Here is a 17,595-nt window from a genome sequence, read left to right as displayed (position 1 = left end):
AATATTTTAACATAGAAGAGGTGTTCTATTTTCCTCCTTCACCTTTTTCATCCTTTTCATCATCGTACTAAGTTTTTCCTTTTTAATAAAAACGTATTTTTTTTGCTGAAAACATTTCTTTATATAAATTTACTAAAAAAGGAGAAGAAATGGAGCTCCTTTAGGAAAAAAGAAAAATTGACAAAAAGCTTATAAAAATTTAATGAAAAAAAAAAAAAAAAAAAGAACAAAAACATAAACAAAAACATAAACAAAAACATAAACAAAAACATAAACAAAAACAAAAACAAATAAAACTAAACGAACAAGAAAAAATAAATTACAAAAATGTACACATTATAGCAATAATAATAATATACACTAGTTTACACATTTAAAAAAAAAAAAAAAAAAAAAAAAAATCAGAAAAATTTTAAACAATAAATGAAAAAATACTGAATAAAGATTTTCAAAATAAACGTTACATAAACAAAAATTTTAAGTAAATGATGGTATAATGCTAAAAGGAAAAAAAAAAAAAAAAAAAAAAAAAAAAAAAAAAGATTAAAAAATACATGAAATAATCATGTAAATCTTTTTTTTTTTTTTTTTTTTTTTTTTTTTGTTAAATAACATTTTAAATTTCATTTAATAAGAATACAAAATGATGAAGAGTAAATATGAGAAGCAAAATTCTTATACTACTAATGAACGTCTAAAAGATGAAGAAAAAAATACGATAACACAAGGACATAACTCTAACAAACTTACTAAGTCAACAGAGGAAGAGAAAAATAAAAAAGTGCTATACTCATTAAGTGTTGAAAAAAGTACTATATTAAGTGAGGAAAACTCAGTGGGGGTAAATAGCGACCAGAGTGAAAATGATACAGGGGGGGAAACAAAGGAACACATGGAGGTGCACACAAAAGGGAAATGGAAGAAACATCAGCCGGAACAGCAGTCGGAACAACAGCCGGAACAACAGCCGGAACAACAGCCGGAACAACAGTCGGAACAGCAGTCGGAACAACAGCCGGAACAACAGTCGGAACAACAGTCGGAACAACAGTCGGAACAACAGTCGGAACAACAGTCGGAACAACAGTCGGAACAACAGTCGGAACAACAGTCGGAACAGCAGTCGGAACAACGCAAGGAGCAACCGGAGCAGCGAAAAGATGACGTCTTCGTCAAAAGAATAATAAATGTCGAAATAACAAAAGAAATAAAAGAGTTCATTGATATGTTTGTAAAAAATAGAGAAGATATTTTGAGCTGGTGTTCAAAAAATAATGCTCTTTATTCCAACAAAATAAACGAAAAAACGTCAAACATTATCTTTAATGAATCAAAAAATATAGACAGATTTTTGAATGAGAAAAGTATCAATATCGATATCTTAAGTGTACTCATGTATTTTTATAACTTATATTGTACCCACAATAATAAGGAAAAAATTAATGCTCATAATATTATGAACAGTTCATGCATAACTTGTAATAAAAAAAAATAAAATAGAATAGAATAACGTAGCACTACATTACGTAGCAGTATACGATGTAGCAAAGTAAAACATGGCAAAACAAAATGAACGAGTGGGATTGTAATAAAAAATAATAATTTCGTGCACAGTATTTACATATAATATATGTGTATTTTTGTTCTTTTTCGGCTTTTTTTTTTTTTATTTTTTAGACAGGGGCATATATGAAAATATCGACAGAAATAGCAAATCTTTTAAGGATTTGCTAAACGAAGAAAAAGCATATAAAAGATTGATGGGCAATACAAACAACATAAATGATTTTTTCTCGAATTACAAAAAAACATATCCGTAATATACTTAAGATTTACTGCAGCAAAGCATGTTTGCACTTTTCAAATATAATGCATTCTGTGTTTCGTGCTATGTTTTAGTTTTTTATGCCGTATTTTAGTTTTTTATGCCTTATTTTAGTTTTTTATGCCTTTTTTTTATTTTTTTTTATCATTTTGTACTTATTTTTTTCCTTTTTGTTACCATTTTGTACTTATTTTTTTCCTTTTTGTTACCATTTTGTACTTATTTTTTTCCTTTTTGTTACCATTTTGTACTTATTTTTTTCCTTTTTGTTACCATTTTGTACTTATTTTTTTCCTTTTTGTTACCATTTTGTACTTATTTTTTTCCTTTTTGTTACCATTTTGTACTTATTTTTTTCCTTTTTGTTACCATTTTGTACTTATTTTTTTCTTTTAATTTATCCTTTTTTATTTATTATTGCCCTTTTCTACATATTTATTATTATTTTTTATTTTTTTTTAGCTATGGCTTAAATTTAATAATAGGTATTTTCCTAACGTTTCTGAGCGGGTATTATGGAAGCCTCATATTAGGTTTTACCAAATTTACTACGGTAAAAAAATAATGAACATCATTTTGCATTGTTTTGCTGTGCTTGTACATGGGCTGCTTCTTTTTCTATGTTATTTACTCGAGTTTGTACATGGGCTGCTCTTTTTTCCTTGTAATTTCCTCATGCGTGTGCATTGTTTTATTTTTTTTATATTTTTTCTTTTTTGCCTTCCAGCGGTTGATATGTGGCATAATCTTTTCTTATATTACCTTAATACTTGAAGTCATCATTTTTATAATAATAAACGAGAAGGTTGAAAATAAAAGCAGAAGCCAAAAAAGTATGAACAGCAATTATGGATTATATGAAAAGGTTATGTATTTTAAAAAAGAGACATATGATCAAGGAAAGATAGAGGAAATGAAGGAAACAAATAAACAGTCAACACTCAAACAGAGGAAGAAAGCAGAAACGTAAACTTAAAAGTAACTTTTTATTTTATACTTATGGATATATGTTTACATGTGTATATATATTCACATGCTTGTATGGATATGTGTATATATGTATATACAGAGGCACTCATGAAAGGACAGTTTAATTCTACATATCCTTTTTTAAGCCGTTGTGCCTCCCTTTCGACCCGCCATTTGCTTGACCTTTTGTTAATATATTTTTTCTTTGAATTGTGCAATAGTTTTTGCGTTTATTATATATTATTATATTTTTTATATTTTTTTTTTATATTTTTTTATTATATTTTTTTATTATATTTTTTTATTATATTTTTTATTATATTTTTTTTATATTTTTTTTATATTTTTTTTATATTTTTTTTTTTTATATTTTTTTATATTTTTTTATATTTTTTTATATTTTTTTATATTTTTTTTATATTTTTTATATTTTTTTATATTTTTTTTATATTTTTTTATATTTTTTTATATTTTTTTTATATTTTTTTTATTATATTTTTTTATTATATTTTTTTTATATTTTTTTATATTTTTTTTTATATTTTTTTATATTTTTTTTTCCCCCTTCCCCTTCTTTGTTGTTTTCCGATGTTTCGGTAAATGTATACATTATACTTTATTTTATATTATTTTCATTTTTGATTTTTGATTTTTTATTTTTTTTGTCTAACCGTACTTCTGTTCCATTCAGCGTCTTATATTATTTTCGTTCTACCATCCCCATTTCCTCTCTGCCGCGTTTTATGTTTTTTTATATTTTTTATGCGTTTCACTGTTTAGTTAAATATTGTAAAATATTTAATTTAAAATGCTCATTTTTAAACAGTAAAAGAAATATGGATTTTTTTGCCATTTCAAATCTGCATACAGATATACATACAAAGTTGTATATGAACATATATACATATAATACACTTGTGCATATAACAGTATTATTCTTTTTTTTTTTTTGCTTTTTAAAAAATGAACAGTATTCACAGAAAACAAAACCTTGTCTGAATATGCTACTTAAAATTGAACAGCATACATAATAATGTATTACATATATTTTTTTAAATTAACTTCAAAAGAAAAATAATTTTTCCATATCGGTGAAATTATTTTATTAATATCGCTAGGCTTTTTTTTTTTTTTTTTTTCTTTTTTTTTTTTTTTTTTGTTTCCTGCATATGGAATGAAATTACACATTGCCCACGTTTTCGAAATTATAATATACAAGCATAAGATTAATTTTTTTTTTTTTTTTTTTTTTGAAAAAGAAAAAATAAGGTACAGTCAGAAGGTATGTTATGATATACATATGTTCTTACTTTGCTCTAATTCGTTAAGATTTGCATTGTTCCGCTTGGTTATGCTTCGTTTATGCTTCGTTTATGCTTCGTTTATGCTTCGTTTATGCTTCGTTTATGGTTCTCTTTGATTTGCTTTATGTTTGCCTTGGGCGTATTATTTCCTTCGCCTCATAACACAATTACGTAAAATGAAAAACATACAAAAGATTGACAAGTGAGCATATGTGTACATATAATCAAGTGCACATGTTGACGCTCACGTTAGGGAAAGAAGACTCCTTAATACATTTGTGCAAAAATAGTAAAAAGATTTTTTTTTTTTTTTTTTTTTTTTTTTTCTTTTACATAGAGCAAATTAGTTTATTTGAATTTATTATTTTTCTCTTTCGCATAGCGTAGATTAGTATTTTTTATTTTTTTTATTTTATTTTTTTTATTTTATTTATTTTATTTTATTTTATTTATTTTATTTTTTTTATTTTTATTTTATTTTATTTTTTTTATTTTTTGTTTTATTCTCTCCCTCCTTCATGCCTTTGTGTAAAAACATGAATACGAATAGCGATATTAAAAATGACTTAATAAACAATTTGCCCTTCTCATTTAGTAACATCGAAATTATTAATTATGGAAATTATCGGAAAAAAAGAACTCAGAGAAATAAGGACAGTGATAAAGAGATAGAAGATGTAAACAAAATTTTCAAAATGAAGAGCACGGAAGAAAAGGAGATCAATAATGGGGGTGTGAAGAACTCCAAACGAATTAGCGAACAATTAAGTGCTTATTTGGATAGCTGCAAAGTAGACTATGTGAAGAACGAGGTGAAGAACGAGATGAAGAACGAGGTGAAGAACGAGATGAAGAACGAGATGAAGAACGAGATGAAGCAAAATTCGAGTGGCATCCCTTGTTATTGTACGAACAGAAACTGCACATCGTTTAAGGAAAAGTGTTTGGAGGTAGAAAAAAGAAACAATAATATCTTTAACTTAAACAGAAGGAAGGACTTGTCATCATGTATAAAAAGAAAACCCAATGAAAAGGAGACAAGTATAAAAGATGAGAATTGCATAGGTGGAATCGAACAAATGGGAGAATCAGTAGGAGAGTGGTGGGTGGAGGTAAATGTAAAGGGATCAGAAGAAGATATAAAGGAAGCAGAACATACAAACAATACTCACTACAAATATATAAAGCACCGTTTCGGTAGTGGAAGAATAAGAAGAAAAGAAACTACTGTACCAGGAATAGATAAACTAAAGAATGAACAAATGGACTATTGCACTGAAGCACTAAATTTTAAGTATTTTTCTTCTTTAACTAAAAAGGTTGATGCTTACAATGCCGATAACATACATTTTTCGAATACAAGTGAAAGGGATGAGGAGAATAGCATTTTGGGAGAATCATTGTTTTCGTCCTTTAACTTCAATTATAGCGAGCTCCATGATAAGGATTGGAAGCATCTGGTCAAAGCAGAAGAAGAGAATACTTTCAGTGGATTAGAAGGCGATCCGATTAACGTACTAGCGAATGGTCTAATTGACGAACAAGTATACTGCACAACTAACGCTACAGCCAATGAGTTGATAAGACAAGGGGGAAACAACATCAGGGCCCCTTTACGAAACAGTGTATCTCCTAATAAAGGAGGAAAAGGACGTGGTATCGTTAAGTACAACATAAAAGAAAGCAAAGAAGGACTAAGTCTTTCTTTTATTTCAAATATATGCGATGAGTTAAGCACTTCTAACACGAGTACTATGCACAATAAAGAGGAAAAAAGGATGTATAAGAAAACAAATGGACTTTTAAAAAGATGTAAACAGAGTGAAGATGAGAGTTCTATTCGTTATACATGTACATATAAGAGGGGGGACAAAGAAAATAGTCAAACATGTAGTGAAAGAGAATCGTGCCTATTTGACTCCTTCAAGGATTGCAGCGATTACAACCACGATAACCATTTCAGCCATTTCAGCCATTTCAGGGATCTATATAACATGAAGAATCATAAGAATATAAAACTTATAGACTACAATAAAATTTTGAATAAAAGTTTGTATAATAATATTTATGCAGATACTGACAGAGGGAATAGCAATGCAAAGAGGAGGGGGAAAAACGGAAAGGAAAGAGAAAGTAAAAGCAAAATTAGTGATAAAAATGATCATATGAGCATAAATAATAATTTAAATAAAGGTAAAAACGAACATATGAACGTAAATAATAATTTAAATAAAGGTAAAAACGAACATATGAACGTAAATAATAATTTAAATAAAGGTAAAAACGAACATATGAACGTAAATAATAATTTAAATAAAGGTAAAAATAATAAATCATTCGTAGAGACGAATATATTACAGAAGAAGGTGGTTGAAAACAATGTCAAGGAAATTATTAAGAATATAAAGATGAGACTAGGTTTCTACTCAAAAGAGGAGGTGCAAGAGAAGGAGGATACAGATAAGGGAACACATAATGGCAATCATCGTAAGGAAAAACAGACTGAACATCTGAGTGACCACGAATACATTAAGAAAAGTTCGATGGTTACACATTTTAAGGAAGAGCGAACAGGCACAGAACCTACAAACAGAAGAGAAGACGAACCATTATTTCTAGATAGCTTAAATTACTCGAGAGACGAAACGCTAAAAGATAAGAAGAGTATTTTGTGTGGTACTGCTGACGGATTCGAAAAGGGAGAAAAGAAAAATGCGAAAAAAAAATATAAAAAAAAGAATACCCCCACAGCCAATCCGATCCTTACCGTTACCAGCAGTAACCTGATAAACGTCAACAGTTTTGTGTCTGACGAATTTATGTTATCTGGAGATGATACACATTCTCACTTGGACCCACTCCATTTAGAAGAGAAGGACGAAGAGGGCATCCCATATAATTACGATGGCTATTCTTCCCGAGGACAAGATGATGATTGTAATGATAATGATAATAACCTTTTTTCCCTGTCCACCTCATTATCCAGATTTCGAAAAAGCTTCCTCGATGCCTCAAGGAGTGAACAGAAAAGGCTTAAACAAGATGAAGTAGAAAACGGAGTAGAGAACGGAGTAGAGAACAGAGTAGAGAACAGAGTAGAAAACGGAGTAGAGAACGGAGTAGATAACGGAGTAGATAACAGAGTAGATAACAGAGTAGAAAACGGAGTAGATAACAGAGTAGATAACGGAGTAGAGAACGGAGTAGATAACAGAGTAGATAACAGAGTAGATAACAGAGTAGAAAACGGAGGACACGTTGAGATGGACTTCAATGAAGGCATTGACGAAAAATGCAAAGTGAAGGAACCCCTTAGAAGCATAAAGGAATCTCAAAAGGACGAAAGTAGTGAGAACAATCAAAACAGTCAAAACAATCGAAACAACCAAAATGCACCGTCATATGAGCAAGCCGCACAAGTCTCAGATTGCGTAAGTGAAAAAGATAAATTTGTACAATTGACGGAAGGGCAGGTGGATAAAGGAATGATACATAGTGATAGTGCCGCATGTACGGATGAAAATGTAATGAGTGATCCTACCAGTGCCGCTGCGAGTGCTAGCGTTATCAAGGAAGTATATAACACAATGAGAGATGCAAAAGAAACGCCAAAAAATATTATGTGCATTTGTAAAGAGCTTGAAAAATATAAAATGAAAAATTTAATTGAAAAGGTAAAAGATGATGATAGTAATAAAAACATTTGGGATTATTTAGAGTACAACGATTACCTAAACGAACTGACGGATTTTATATGTAGCAATAATTTAGAAGCACTTGATAAGAATGTTGTTCTACACGATGATGATATAAACGTAGAAAATTTCTCACACAAAATAGATAATTATATGCAATATATTTATGATAATCAAATTAAGCACCTGAACTGTCTAGTGGCAAATATTTTTTCGTGATACTCTTTTTATTTAGTATTGAGTAAAATTTTTTTTTTTTTTTTTTTGTATTGCAGATTTTATTTTTAAGCATTATTATGAAAATTGCCCATTTGTCAACACACCACCTCACTTAACATCTCATTTTTCGCCCAATTTTCTGCTTTTATATACCCTTTTTTTTTTTTTTTTTTTTAACACTTCGTTTATATATTAATTCTTTTCGCTTTGCGTTTTCCGCAATAAAAAATAAATGAAAATATAAGCATAAAAAATGTACGCTTAAAAAATGTACGCTTAAAAAGTATGCGCTTAAAAAATATGCGCTTAAATATTGTATGATTAAAAATAATACTTTTAAAATTTGTATGATTAGAAATTATACGATATAAAAAATACTGCTAATGAAATGCTAAAAACTGCTAAAAACTGCTAAAAAAAATTATAAAATTTTGTATGCTTGGTTGAACTTCCAACCAATGGAAAAGATTAATACATGAATATGTTCACCTGCGTATGCACCTGTGTACGTGTATATATAAAAATATACCATATTTTTAAGACCCGATTTATGGAAAAAGTATAAAATTCTTTTTTTTTTTTTTTTTTCTGCAAAATGATGAAAGATACAAGCTAATCTTCAACCAAAAGCTTGACGGGTGCTCCTTCCGTAAACTTATTGATCATGCCATTTATATCAGATCTAAAAAAAAAAAAAAAAAAAAAAAAAAGGCAAATGAAGATGTCAAATTAAGACAGCAATTGGGAGCAAAACAACAAGTATTTCCCTGTGCACATATATATATGCACACCGAACTTCAGGAGTTTTATGTGTTCGCATTTGTGGCCTTATTCAAACTCACTATCCCCTAATAAACTTACATTATCTCTATATTTTTCTCGCGTTCCCTCCAGTTTTTCAAAATATCAATAATGCCGTATTTACGTAGTCTATTCCTGTACAACGAAATAAAGTGAAATAAAATAATATGAAACGAACTGAAACGAAATAAATGTTTTATGGGGTATAATTAAAAGAAAAGGTACATAGGTGGCACAATATGAACACCCAAGAAGACCGCTAAAAGTATGTGCATTCAAGAAGGTGGGGATGTAAGAATAAGGAATACCTTGAACTCTCCTTTTTGCATAAAAACAATAGAATTATAATGATTCTACTTTTAATTGCTGAGCATTCCACCAGCAGTGATGCCTTTTCCAAAACAAGGTAGTGCACGTTCTTACTTTCATATAACTTTCCTTTAGTGAGAACATTATTCGAATTACCCTTAACATTATCATTCGAACTACCCTTAACGGTATCATTCGCCCTTCCATCTACATTACCGTTTGAACTGCCATCTACATGCCCGTTTACACTTTCATATATATTGTTTTTCTCACTGCCATTTATAGCATCGTTATCATCGATATTTCCATCACCACGAGCTTCTCCACTTATGCCATCATTCGCTTTTTCCATATTATCTGCCTTATCCGTACCATCCGCCTTATCCGTATCATCCACCTTATCCGTATCATCCACCTTATCCGTACCATCTGCCTTATCCATACCATTCGCCTTATCCGTACCATCTACCTTATCCGTATCATCCGCCATATCCGTACCATTCGCCTTATCCATACCATCCGCCTTATCCATACCATTCGCCTTATCCGTACCATCTACCTTATCCGTACCATCTGCATTATCTGTACCATTCATTTTATCCATATCATTCGATTTGTCTACGCCATTCACTTTATGCGTACCATTCTCTTTCGTCTTCTCAGGGGCTTTATTACCTTTTGTGTAAATGTACGAAAACATGTACGGAAACAAAACGCAGTTCTCGTGAAACAAATACTCATGCAAAGATTCATTTAAACATAAGTTTATAATGCATGGTAATATTGCTCTAAATCTGTCTATGTATAATACCTGATCGCTAATTTTATTTAAAAGAGCAATATTTTTAAAATATGGTATACCCTCTTTTAAGGCACTTATATTTATTAGTATATGTGAAACATATATATATTTGTCATTCATGTGTTTATTTATAGATGGCTTTATCGGTAAGAAATAGAAATAAAATAATTTGTTTAAATAATAGCTAGCCAAAAAGTTCTCTTCCTTTAAAGTATTATTATTATTACCTTCTCTTATATCTAGTATCTTGTAAATACCTTCTTTGCATCTGCTCAAGTTCGAAAGAATCATTATGTACATGTCTACATAGTTATCTTCATCCTTCTCCTCCTCTTTGGTCATATCAAATAGTATTTCAATTACGTTCTTCTCGATCAGTTCTGCAAAAGGTTGAGAGAAATACGATTAGTCATCAGTACATGCAAAGAGGTACACATGAGCAAAGAGGTACACATGAACAAAGAGGTACATACGTGCAAAGAGATACACATGAGCAAAGAGGTACACATGAGCAAAGAGGTACACATGAGCAAAGAGGTACACATGAGCAAAGAGGTACACATGAGCAAAGAGGTACACATGAACAAAGAGGTACATACGTGCAAAGAGATACACATGAACAAAGAGGTACATACGTGCAATGATGTACACTGGAATATCTTCTTTTTTCCTTTTTTCTTTTTTATCTTACCCTTCGGGGAGTGGGCTGACAAATTCAGCAAACACTCGAGAGCCAACATCTTACATCGCGTGCTTAAGGATGTAATAAAAACCTTAAAACATTTTTTCTTATTTTTTATAATGTAATCTATTATTTCGTTTTCCTCTAACAAGCTTAAAATAATTTTTAAACTTTCCTTTTTTACAACTTCGTTATCGCTACTGGCAAAAGTAAATAACTCCTCAAAAACTTGCTCATTGATCTCATTATTATTTCCTTCTTCTCCTGATCTTTGATCAACATTTTGATTTTGCATTGTGCTTACGCGTTTTTCATCAACAAAAAGGAGAAAAAAAAGGGAATAGAAATAGTAATAGAAATAGAAATATAAATATAAATAGTAATAGAAATAGTAATAGAAATAGAAATAGAAAAAGAAATAGAAAAAGAAATAGTAAAAGAAATTGTAAAAGAAATAGAAAAAGAAATAGAAAAAGAAAAAGAAAAAGAGAAGGAAAAGAGAAGGAAAAGTAAAAAGAAAAAAAAGAAAGTGGTAGAGAATTTACCCTAGGATGCGCTAAACTTTGCCGAAACGAAAAACTGTATAGATGCACATGTGAATATAAACGTAAATTTATATGCGCATAACTCTATATTTATATGTACATAGTTTTATATGTTCATTTATATATGTATGTATAGCTGCACGATAAATATCCTGCTTTGACAGGCAACAAAAGAACGCGACAAGAAAGATAAAAAAAAAAAGGTTCACATGTATCTGTAAAAATAAACTTTATACATTTTATTTGTAAATTTTTTTTCTCTCTCTCCTCAGAAAGGTGAAAGCATTTCTTTTTTTTCCAAAGTTGAATCATATACAGGTGCTTCTTATGTAGAATTAATTTAAAGAAAATAAAACAAAAAAAAAAATTTCACAAAAAAAAAAAAAAAAAAATATGTTTAGGCAAGGAGAAAAAGCCCTTAAATATAAATAACACCAAAAAAAAAAAAAAAAAAAAAAAAAAAAAAAAAAAAAAAAAAAAAAAAAAAAAAAAAAAAAAAAAAAAAAAAAACTATACTACTAATAATAATTATAGTTATAATAATGGTAGTAACAGTAATAGTAGCAGAAACAAAAACAAGAATAACAAAATTATAGGACAAACACTAGCATAAAATAAAAATGCACCTTTAAAATTGCTTGTTAAAATATACCCCCTTTTATTATATCTTTTTTTTTTTTTTTTTCTTTACCCTTATATAGAAACTTGAAACGGGGTAGTTGCTATTATGCATTATTATACGTACATATACGTACATATACGTACATTTATAAATATATATATATATATATATGTATGTATATATGTATGTATATATGTATGTATATACATATGTTGTACTCAAAACGTAGGTGGGACTATATATAAAAATATACACACATGTATATATTTACTTTTTTGGACATCTAAGCTTCGACAAACGGAAGTACAAAAATTTGCGTGCACTAAGCACACCTTTACTAGCATAAGTAAAAAAAAAAAAAAAAAAAAAAAGAGGAACTTCTATTTTTCTATTTCATAGAATACGTAATTTAAGAAATTAACAATTTTTTACGCGCACGTACTGCTTTCACCATTTTTAAAAAGTTTGTATAATTATAAAAATAAAAAAAAAATTGGAAATATTTACCTTGCATGGTAAGGTAAAAAAAAAAAAAAAAAAAAATATATATATATATATATATATATATATATATAAATATATGTATATACGAATAAATAAACACACGAATAAATAAATATAAGAATAAACATATATATAAATATTTAGATAAATAAAACCCATACTAGAAAATAAAAAAAACAGAACATAAAATAGTACAACAATGCATCAAAATTCCTTTTAAACAATTATGAATGAAAATAATAATAAAGACAAAATGTGCTATGTTTTCCTGTTTATTTAAAAATGAAATAAACAATGAAAACATCCATCACCCTCATGTCGAAAATTGCAGACACTCTGTACCACAGTTTTATATATTACACTTCACGCTACATCAAACATACAAATATAGTAAATTCTGCTTCCATAAAAAAAAAGTTTTCCTACTCAATAAATTAAATACTGCTTTGTGCTTGCACTATGTTTTACTCTGTATTCATTCTTCCATATTTCATCACAACACATAGGAAAAATAAATATGTATATATGCATAAACGGTGTTTTAATATATATATATATATATGTATATATGTATATGTATATATGTATATGTATATATGTATATGTATATATGTATATGTATATATATTTGTATGTGCACTGTGCGCCTTATATGCGTATACATGAAACATGTAATGTCGATTTTTTTTAAAAAAAATATTCAAAATTAAACGTGCCTCTTCACTTATTCAATTTGAAAATTTTATATTCTTCGTTTTTCCTCTTCTCGCTGCACATTTCGCCTTATTCCTTTATCCCCATTTAGCTCGCTACCCTGTTCATTCGTTCATACATACATACACACATATATACATACATACATACATTTACTCATATATTCATCCATTTACTCATATATTCATCCATTTACTCATATATTCATCCATTTACTCATATATTCATCCATTTATTCATATATTCATCCATTTATCCTTCCACTTATCCATTCACTTATTTCATTTTTTCTTTTCCTTTTTTAATGTTTCACCTCTTTTGCACTCCTTTTTAATATTCTTCATAAAAAGGTAAGGGCTCAATAGTTATGACTTTCGAGGGGGGTACTTTTATCATGGCCGCCGGCTTAGGTCCTTCTGGTTTTCTTTTAATCGACACTTTTTCATTTTTTAATTTTGCTTCTTTAATTATTTCATCTTTTTTTTTTTTTCTCAATATGAAATCTTCATTACATCTCGACTTTCTCACATGTTCTATTCTCACACAAACTTTCTTTTGTATAATTCGATGCTTAACTCTTTTATTTACTAAAACACCTACACCTCTTTTCGTAATATGAAATATTTTTCCAGTTTTTCCATGATAATAATTAAATGGCATACCTTTTTGTTGTGTTGAATCACATACTATATCCACATAATCTCCATAATTTAATTTTTCTAAATATTTGTTTGCTGTACATTCTCCATGTTTACGAAATTTTTTCGAAAATTTGTATCTTGTACCTGATCGTAATCCTTTTGATTTGCCTCCCATTTTGCTTTTTCACTCATACAGTTTCACGTATTCCAGAAGGGGATTATTCACCTATGCGCGAAAAAGTACACATACATATAAGTTTATATACATACATATAAGTTTATATACATACATATAGGTACATGTACGTACGTATACATATAATGTCAACGATTATACGGTACACGTTCGATATTATTCATACATAAATTTGGCAAAAAAAAAGGAGTGTTTTCTTTTTTTCTTTATTTGCTGTGATAAAAAGAATTCTTTGTAACTTAACAGTTTAATTATTGTACTTTTAACTTGCGCAAAAAATAAATAAAAATTAAATTAAAAAAAATTAAAATAAGTAAAAATTAAATTAAAAAAAATTAAAATAAATAAAAATTAAATTAAAAAAAATTAAAAGGAAAACAAATTAAAATATTCTCAAAAAAAAAAAAATAAATAATTAAAATTTAATTATATCCTCACAAGATAACAATTATGATTATGCGTATTTATACGTATCTTGATACACGCGTGTAGTTAATAAATACTTTTGTATGTACATGTACATGTAATGTATGTCAATATATGTATAAATTCATACACGTACACATATGATATAAGCACAAGTGAAGCATATTATTTTGTGGGCTCACATTATGGTATACATACAATATATCATATGTAAGGCACAATATTCGTAATTTTATTATACTTGAAAATTAATTATTTTTTTTTTTTTTAAATATATACAATAATTCATGTGTTCATATGTTTTCTTGTGTTTTCACATTCGTTCATGTGTTTTCACATTCGTTCATGTGTTTTCACATTCGTTCATGTGTTTTCACATTCGTTCATGTGTTTTCACATTTGTTTTCACATTTGTTTTCACATTTGTTCATGTGTTTTCACATTTGTTCATGTGTTTTCACGTGTATTCATATATGTTCATACTTGAACGAAAATACTGTCAACCCCCGCTTAAAACACTTTAAGAAATTTTTCCTTATTCATATGGGTATTTTATATATAAAATGCATCAACTTGAAAAGGGCATAAAAGGGGGTTATCACATTTGACGCCTTCGTGCTAGCTATATACAGTACATATTTAGCTGAACACGTACATGTTATATGTACATACATACATACGTACATACATACATACGTACATACATTTATACACGTTTGAATACATTTAAATCCATCCCTGTTTGGGCTTGTGTACGCTTAAATACTGCAAAATGTCGTACCAATAATACTACCACATAAATTTACGTTTACATACATTCAAAAACTACAAATGCACCATGGATGTATAAAAAAATTTCTGTTATTGCAGTCATTGTAAAAAATTTATTATTAGAAATTTCTTTTCTGTTCATAAATTTTTAAACGAATAAAACATAAAAGAATGAATGGATGGTAGGATGGTAACGGCAAACGTATAATGCCAAAACTGCCAAAATGTTAACCCAGAATTTTAAAATAAATATAAAACATATTTAAAAATAAGGGAAAAACTGCCTTAACTGCCTTTATAAAAATATATGTGAACATGTGTATGTATGTACTTATGTATTAATGTATTAGTTTTAAATTTATATGGAATGAATAATATTTACCTTTGTCCCTCCCTACGTAAGCAGCATAACCTGCATAAGTTATTGTCGCGTTGAAAAAATTGCAATATTAGTGGAAAGTATATGTAGAGAACTGAAAAAGGAAATAAATGAAATGGACTTATGCATTACACAGAACAATGTTTCGTCGCATACACAGTGCATAATACTTATACACTTATATATATATATATATATATACATGTACATGTACATGTACTACAAATACACGCATACATTTATATTTGCGCTTACCTACAAAAATATCCAAATGTATTAAAAAATAAATTCGTTTTATTTTGTGATAAGTTGTAGTAATTTTAGGCGGAATTAATTATGTTTAACTTTCATTTTAAAAATGGTTCTTACATAAGTAATAGAAAAATATTTTCTCTTTTTTTTTTTTTTTTTCTTTTTTTTATCTCATTTGTGAAAAGAGCGTTGTTATAATTTTTAGCTTAAATTAAAAATTATGTACTTGTTTTCCTTTACCTTCGCACAAATATGTGAAGAGGAAAAACGTTTTTGCATTCTTTTCGCTTCTTTACATAAAGAGTACGTTTGGCCTTTTGTGTTACTACAATGGGGAATCTTATGTATGTGTACCCATACACATATGCGCATATGTATATATATATATATATACGAATTCGAATGTGTATGTACACGCGTAGTAACATGCTTGCGCGTTAAATGCAATTATTGAACGAATAAATCAAAGAAAACATGAGCCTTTTAAAATGGAAAATATGTGGGATCCCTAATTTTTGTAAAAATAGCACACTAAGAGCAAAACGTGCAAAATGGGTTTACTCGTACATATCATACATATATACATATGTATTTATGCATATATATATATATATATGTATGCATATATGGGGGATTACAACCTGCACGCCTTTCCCTGGCACCATCTAAAGGTTAAACGTGATACCATTCCATACTCGATATAAGCACGAGTTAAACGGAAAACACTCAATTAAAGACGTAACATAATGATGCGTGTAATGCTTACATATATTTACAATACACAAAGAAATATGTTTAATCATAGCATTACATAATTTTTGCTTCTTTCTTTTTTATTTCAATAAATTATTCTTCTTCCACGTGTTCGCACATAAGGTAACGCAGTACCGTTTTACTAGCATAAGCGTTACACGGAGACCCATTTTATTAAATATTTGTAAAAATATGATATTCGATTTGGCAATTTGGTAATTTATCATTTTTCCAATTTGTTTGTATTTTTTTTTTTTTTTTTTTTTCTTCTCCCTTTTTACTCATTTAATCAAACTCAGTTAAATTATATTTTTAAAAATAATATTACCCCATATGATAAGGATACATATATTATATAGATTATTTAAAAATGAATTTTGTTCACAACAGATATGCACATGGACGTGCTAAGTACACACGTACAACTGTGGTCGCTACGTTTCGCCAGTTAGACATACAGCTTGATTAGTAAAATGGGGTAATAAAAAAAAAATATATATAAAATATAAAAATACATATATGTATAGGTATACCTATATGCACATAATGTACACACGTAATAAATACGCGTAATATATACAAACAATGCACACATGCATTTGCTACAATGGGAAAAAAAAAAAAAAAAAAAAAAAAAAAAAAGAGTTATCTGAAAGACCATTTAAATTCATTTCTCTTCCTCTTTTGAGACCTCCTCAAAATTCTCAACCAAATCGGGTATTTCAGCAGCCTGCTCCTGTTCTTCCCTCTTTTTCGCTTCATTTTCTTTATTTAATAAATTTTTTATATTTGGATCATTTTTTAATTTTTCCAGTAAGTTCTTATCCACATTTTTATTTCCTTTTAGTCCTTCGAATATTTTGTTTAAATCAATTTTCTGTTCAGTATATTTTCCAGTAACAACATATGTATTTGACTGCAAAGAAGCTGACAATTTCGGCCTTTTAAATTCTAAGTACGTATCACCAGCTTTGTACACACATATTTCATCCACATCCCCAAAATAGGAAGCACCAATTTTTTTTAATATCAAATTAATTTTCTTCTCATTTGATATGGATGTCTTATGAACCTTTTTTATCTTTCTCCTAGCACTCCCCTTTCCTCCTATTTGTCTTAGATTACCTCCCATCTTTTCCTTCAGCCTAGCTCTTGCTGCTAATATTTCAGGTGATACATTTTCCAT

At 28.5% G+C, this 17,595-nt stretch overlaps 5 protein-coding genes across 5 annotated transcripts; 2 read left to right on the top strand and 3 right to left on the bottom strand.

The window, feature by feature from the left end:
* Positions 1–643: 643 nt before the first annotated feature.
* PmUG01_13034400 (conserved Plasmodium protein, unknown function) lies at positions 644–2,795 on the top strand (the record flags this gene model as incomplete). Its single annotated transcript, XM_029007328.1, has 4 exons — positions 644–1,478; positions 1,678–1,816; positions 2,288–2,378; positions 2,553–2,795. The coding sequence occupies 4 exons, from the start codon at positions 644–646 to the stop codon at positions 2,793–2,795; spliced, it is 1,308 nt and encodes a 435-aa protein (XP_028863729.1).
* Positions 2,796–4,634: 1,839 nt separating this feature from the next.
* On the top strand, positions 4,635–8,012 carry PmUG01_13034300 (conserved Plasmodium protein, unknown function; the record flags this gene model as incomplete). Its single annotated transcript, XM_029007327.1, has 1 exon — positions 4,635–8,012. One exon carries the CDS (start codon positions 4,635–4,637, stop codon positions 8,010–8,012), a length of 3,378 nt encoding a protein of 1,125 aa, XP_028863728.1.
* A 612-nt stretch (positions 8,013–8,624) lies between these two features.
* Positions 8,625–10,901, bottom strand: PmUG01_13034200 (conserved Plasmodium protein, unknown function; the record flags this gene model as incomplete). The annotated part of the gene is made up of 4 exons (XM_029007326.1): positions 8,625–8,694; positions 8,874–8,948; positions 9,122–10,304; positions 10,616–10,901. 4 exons carry the CDS (start codon positions 10,899–10,901, stop codon positions 8,625–8,627), a joined length of 1,614 nt encoding a protein of 537 aa, XP_028863727.1.
* A 2,420-nt stretch (positions 10,902–13,321) lies between these two features.
* Positions 13,322–13,807, bottom strand: RPL21 (60S ribosomal protein L21, putative; the record flags this gene model as incomplete). Its single annotated transcript, XM_029007325.1, has 1 exon — positions 13,322–13,807. One exon carries the CDS (start codon positions 13,805–13,807, stop codon positions 13,322–13,324), a length of 486 nt encoding a protein of 161 aa, XP_028863726.1.
* Positions 13,808–17,076: 3,269 nt separating this feature from the next.
* PmUG01_13034000 (basic transcription factor 3b, putative) lies at positions 17,077–17,595 on the bottom strand (the record flags this gene model as incomplete). Its single annotated transcript, XM_029007324.1, has 1 exon — positions 17,077–17,595. The coding sequence occupies one exon, from the start codon at positions 17,593–17,595 to the stop codon at positions 17,077–17,079; it is 519 nt and encodes a 172-aa protein (XP_028863725.1).

This window comes from Plasmodium malariae, assembly GCF_900090045.1.
Source record: "Plasmodium malariae genome assembly, chromosome: 13".
NCBI lineage: Eukaryota > Apicomplexa > Aconoidasida > Haemosporida > Plasmodiidae > Plasmodium > Plasmodium malariae.
The sequence above is the reverse complement of the archived record's forward strand: the minus strand, read 5'-3'. Positions and strand labels throughout refer to the sequence as shown.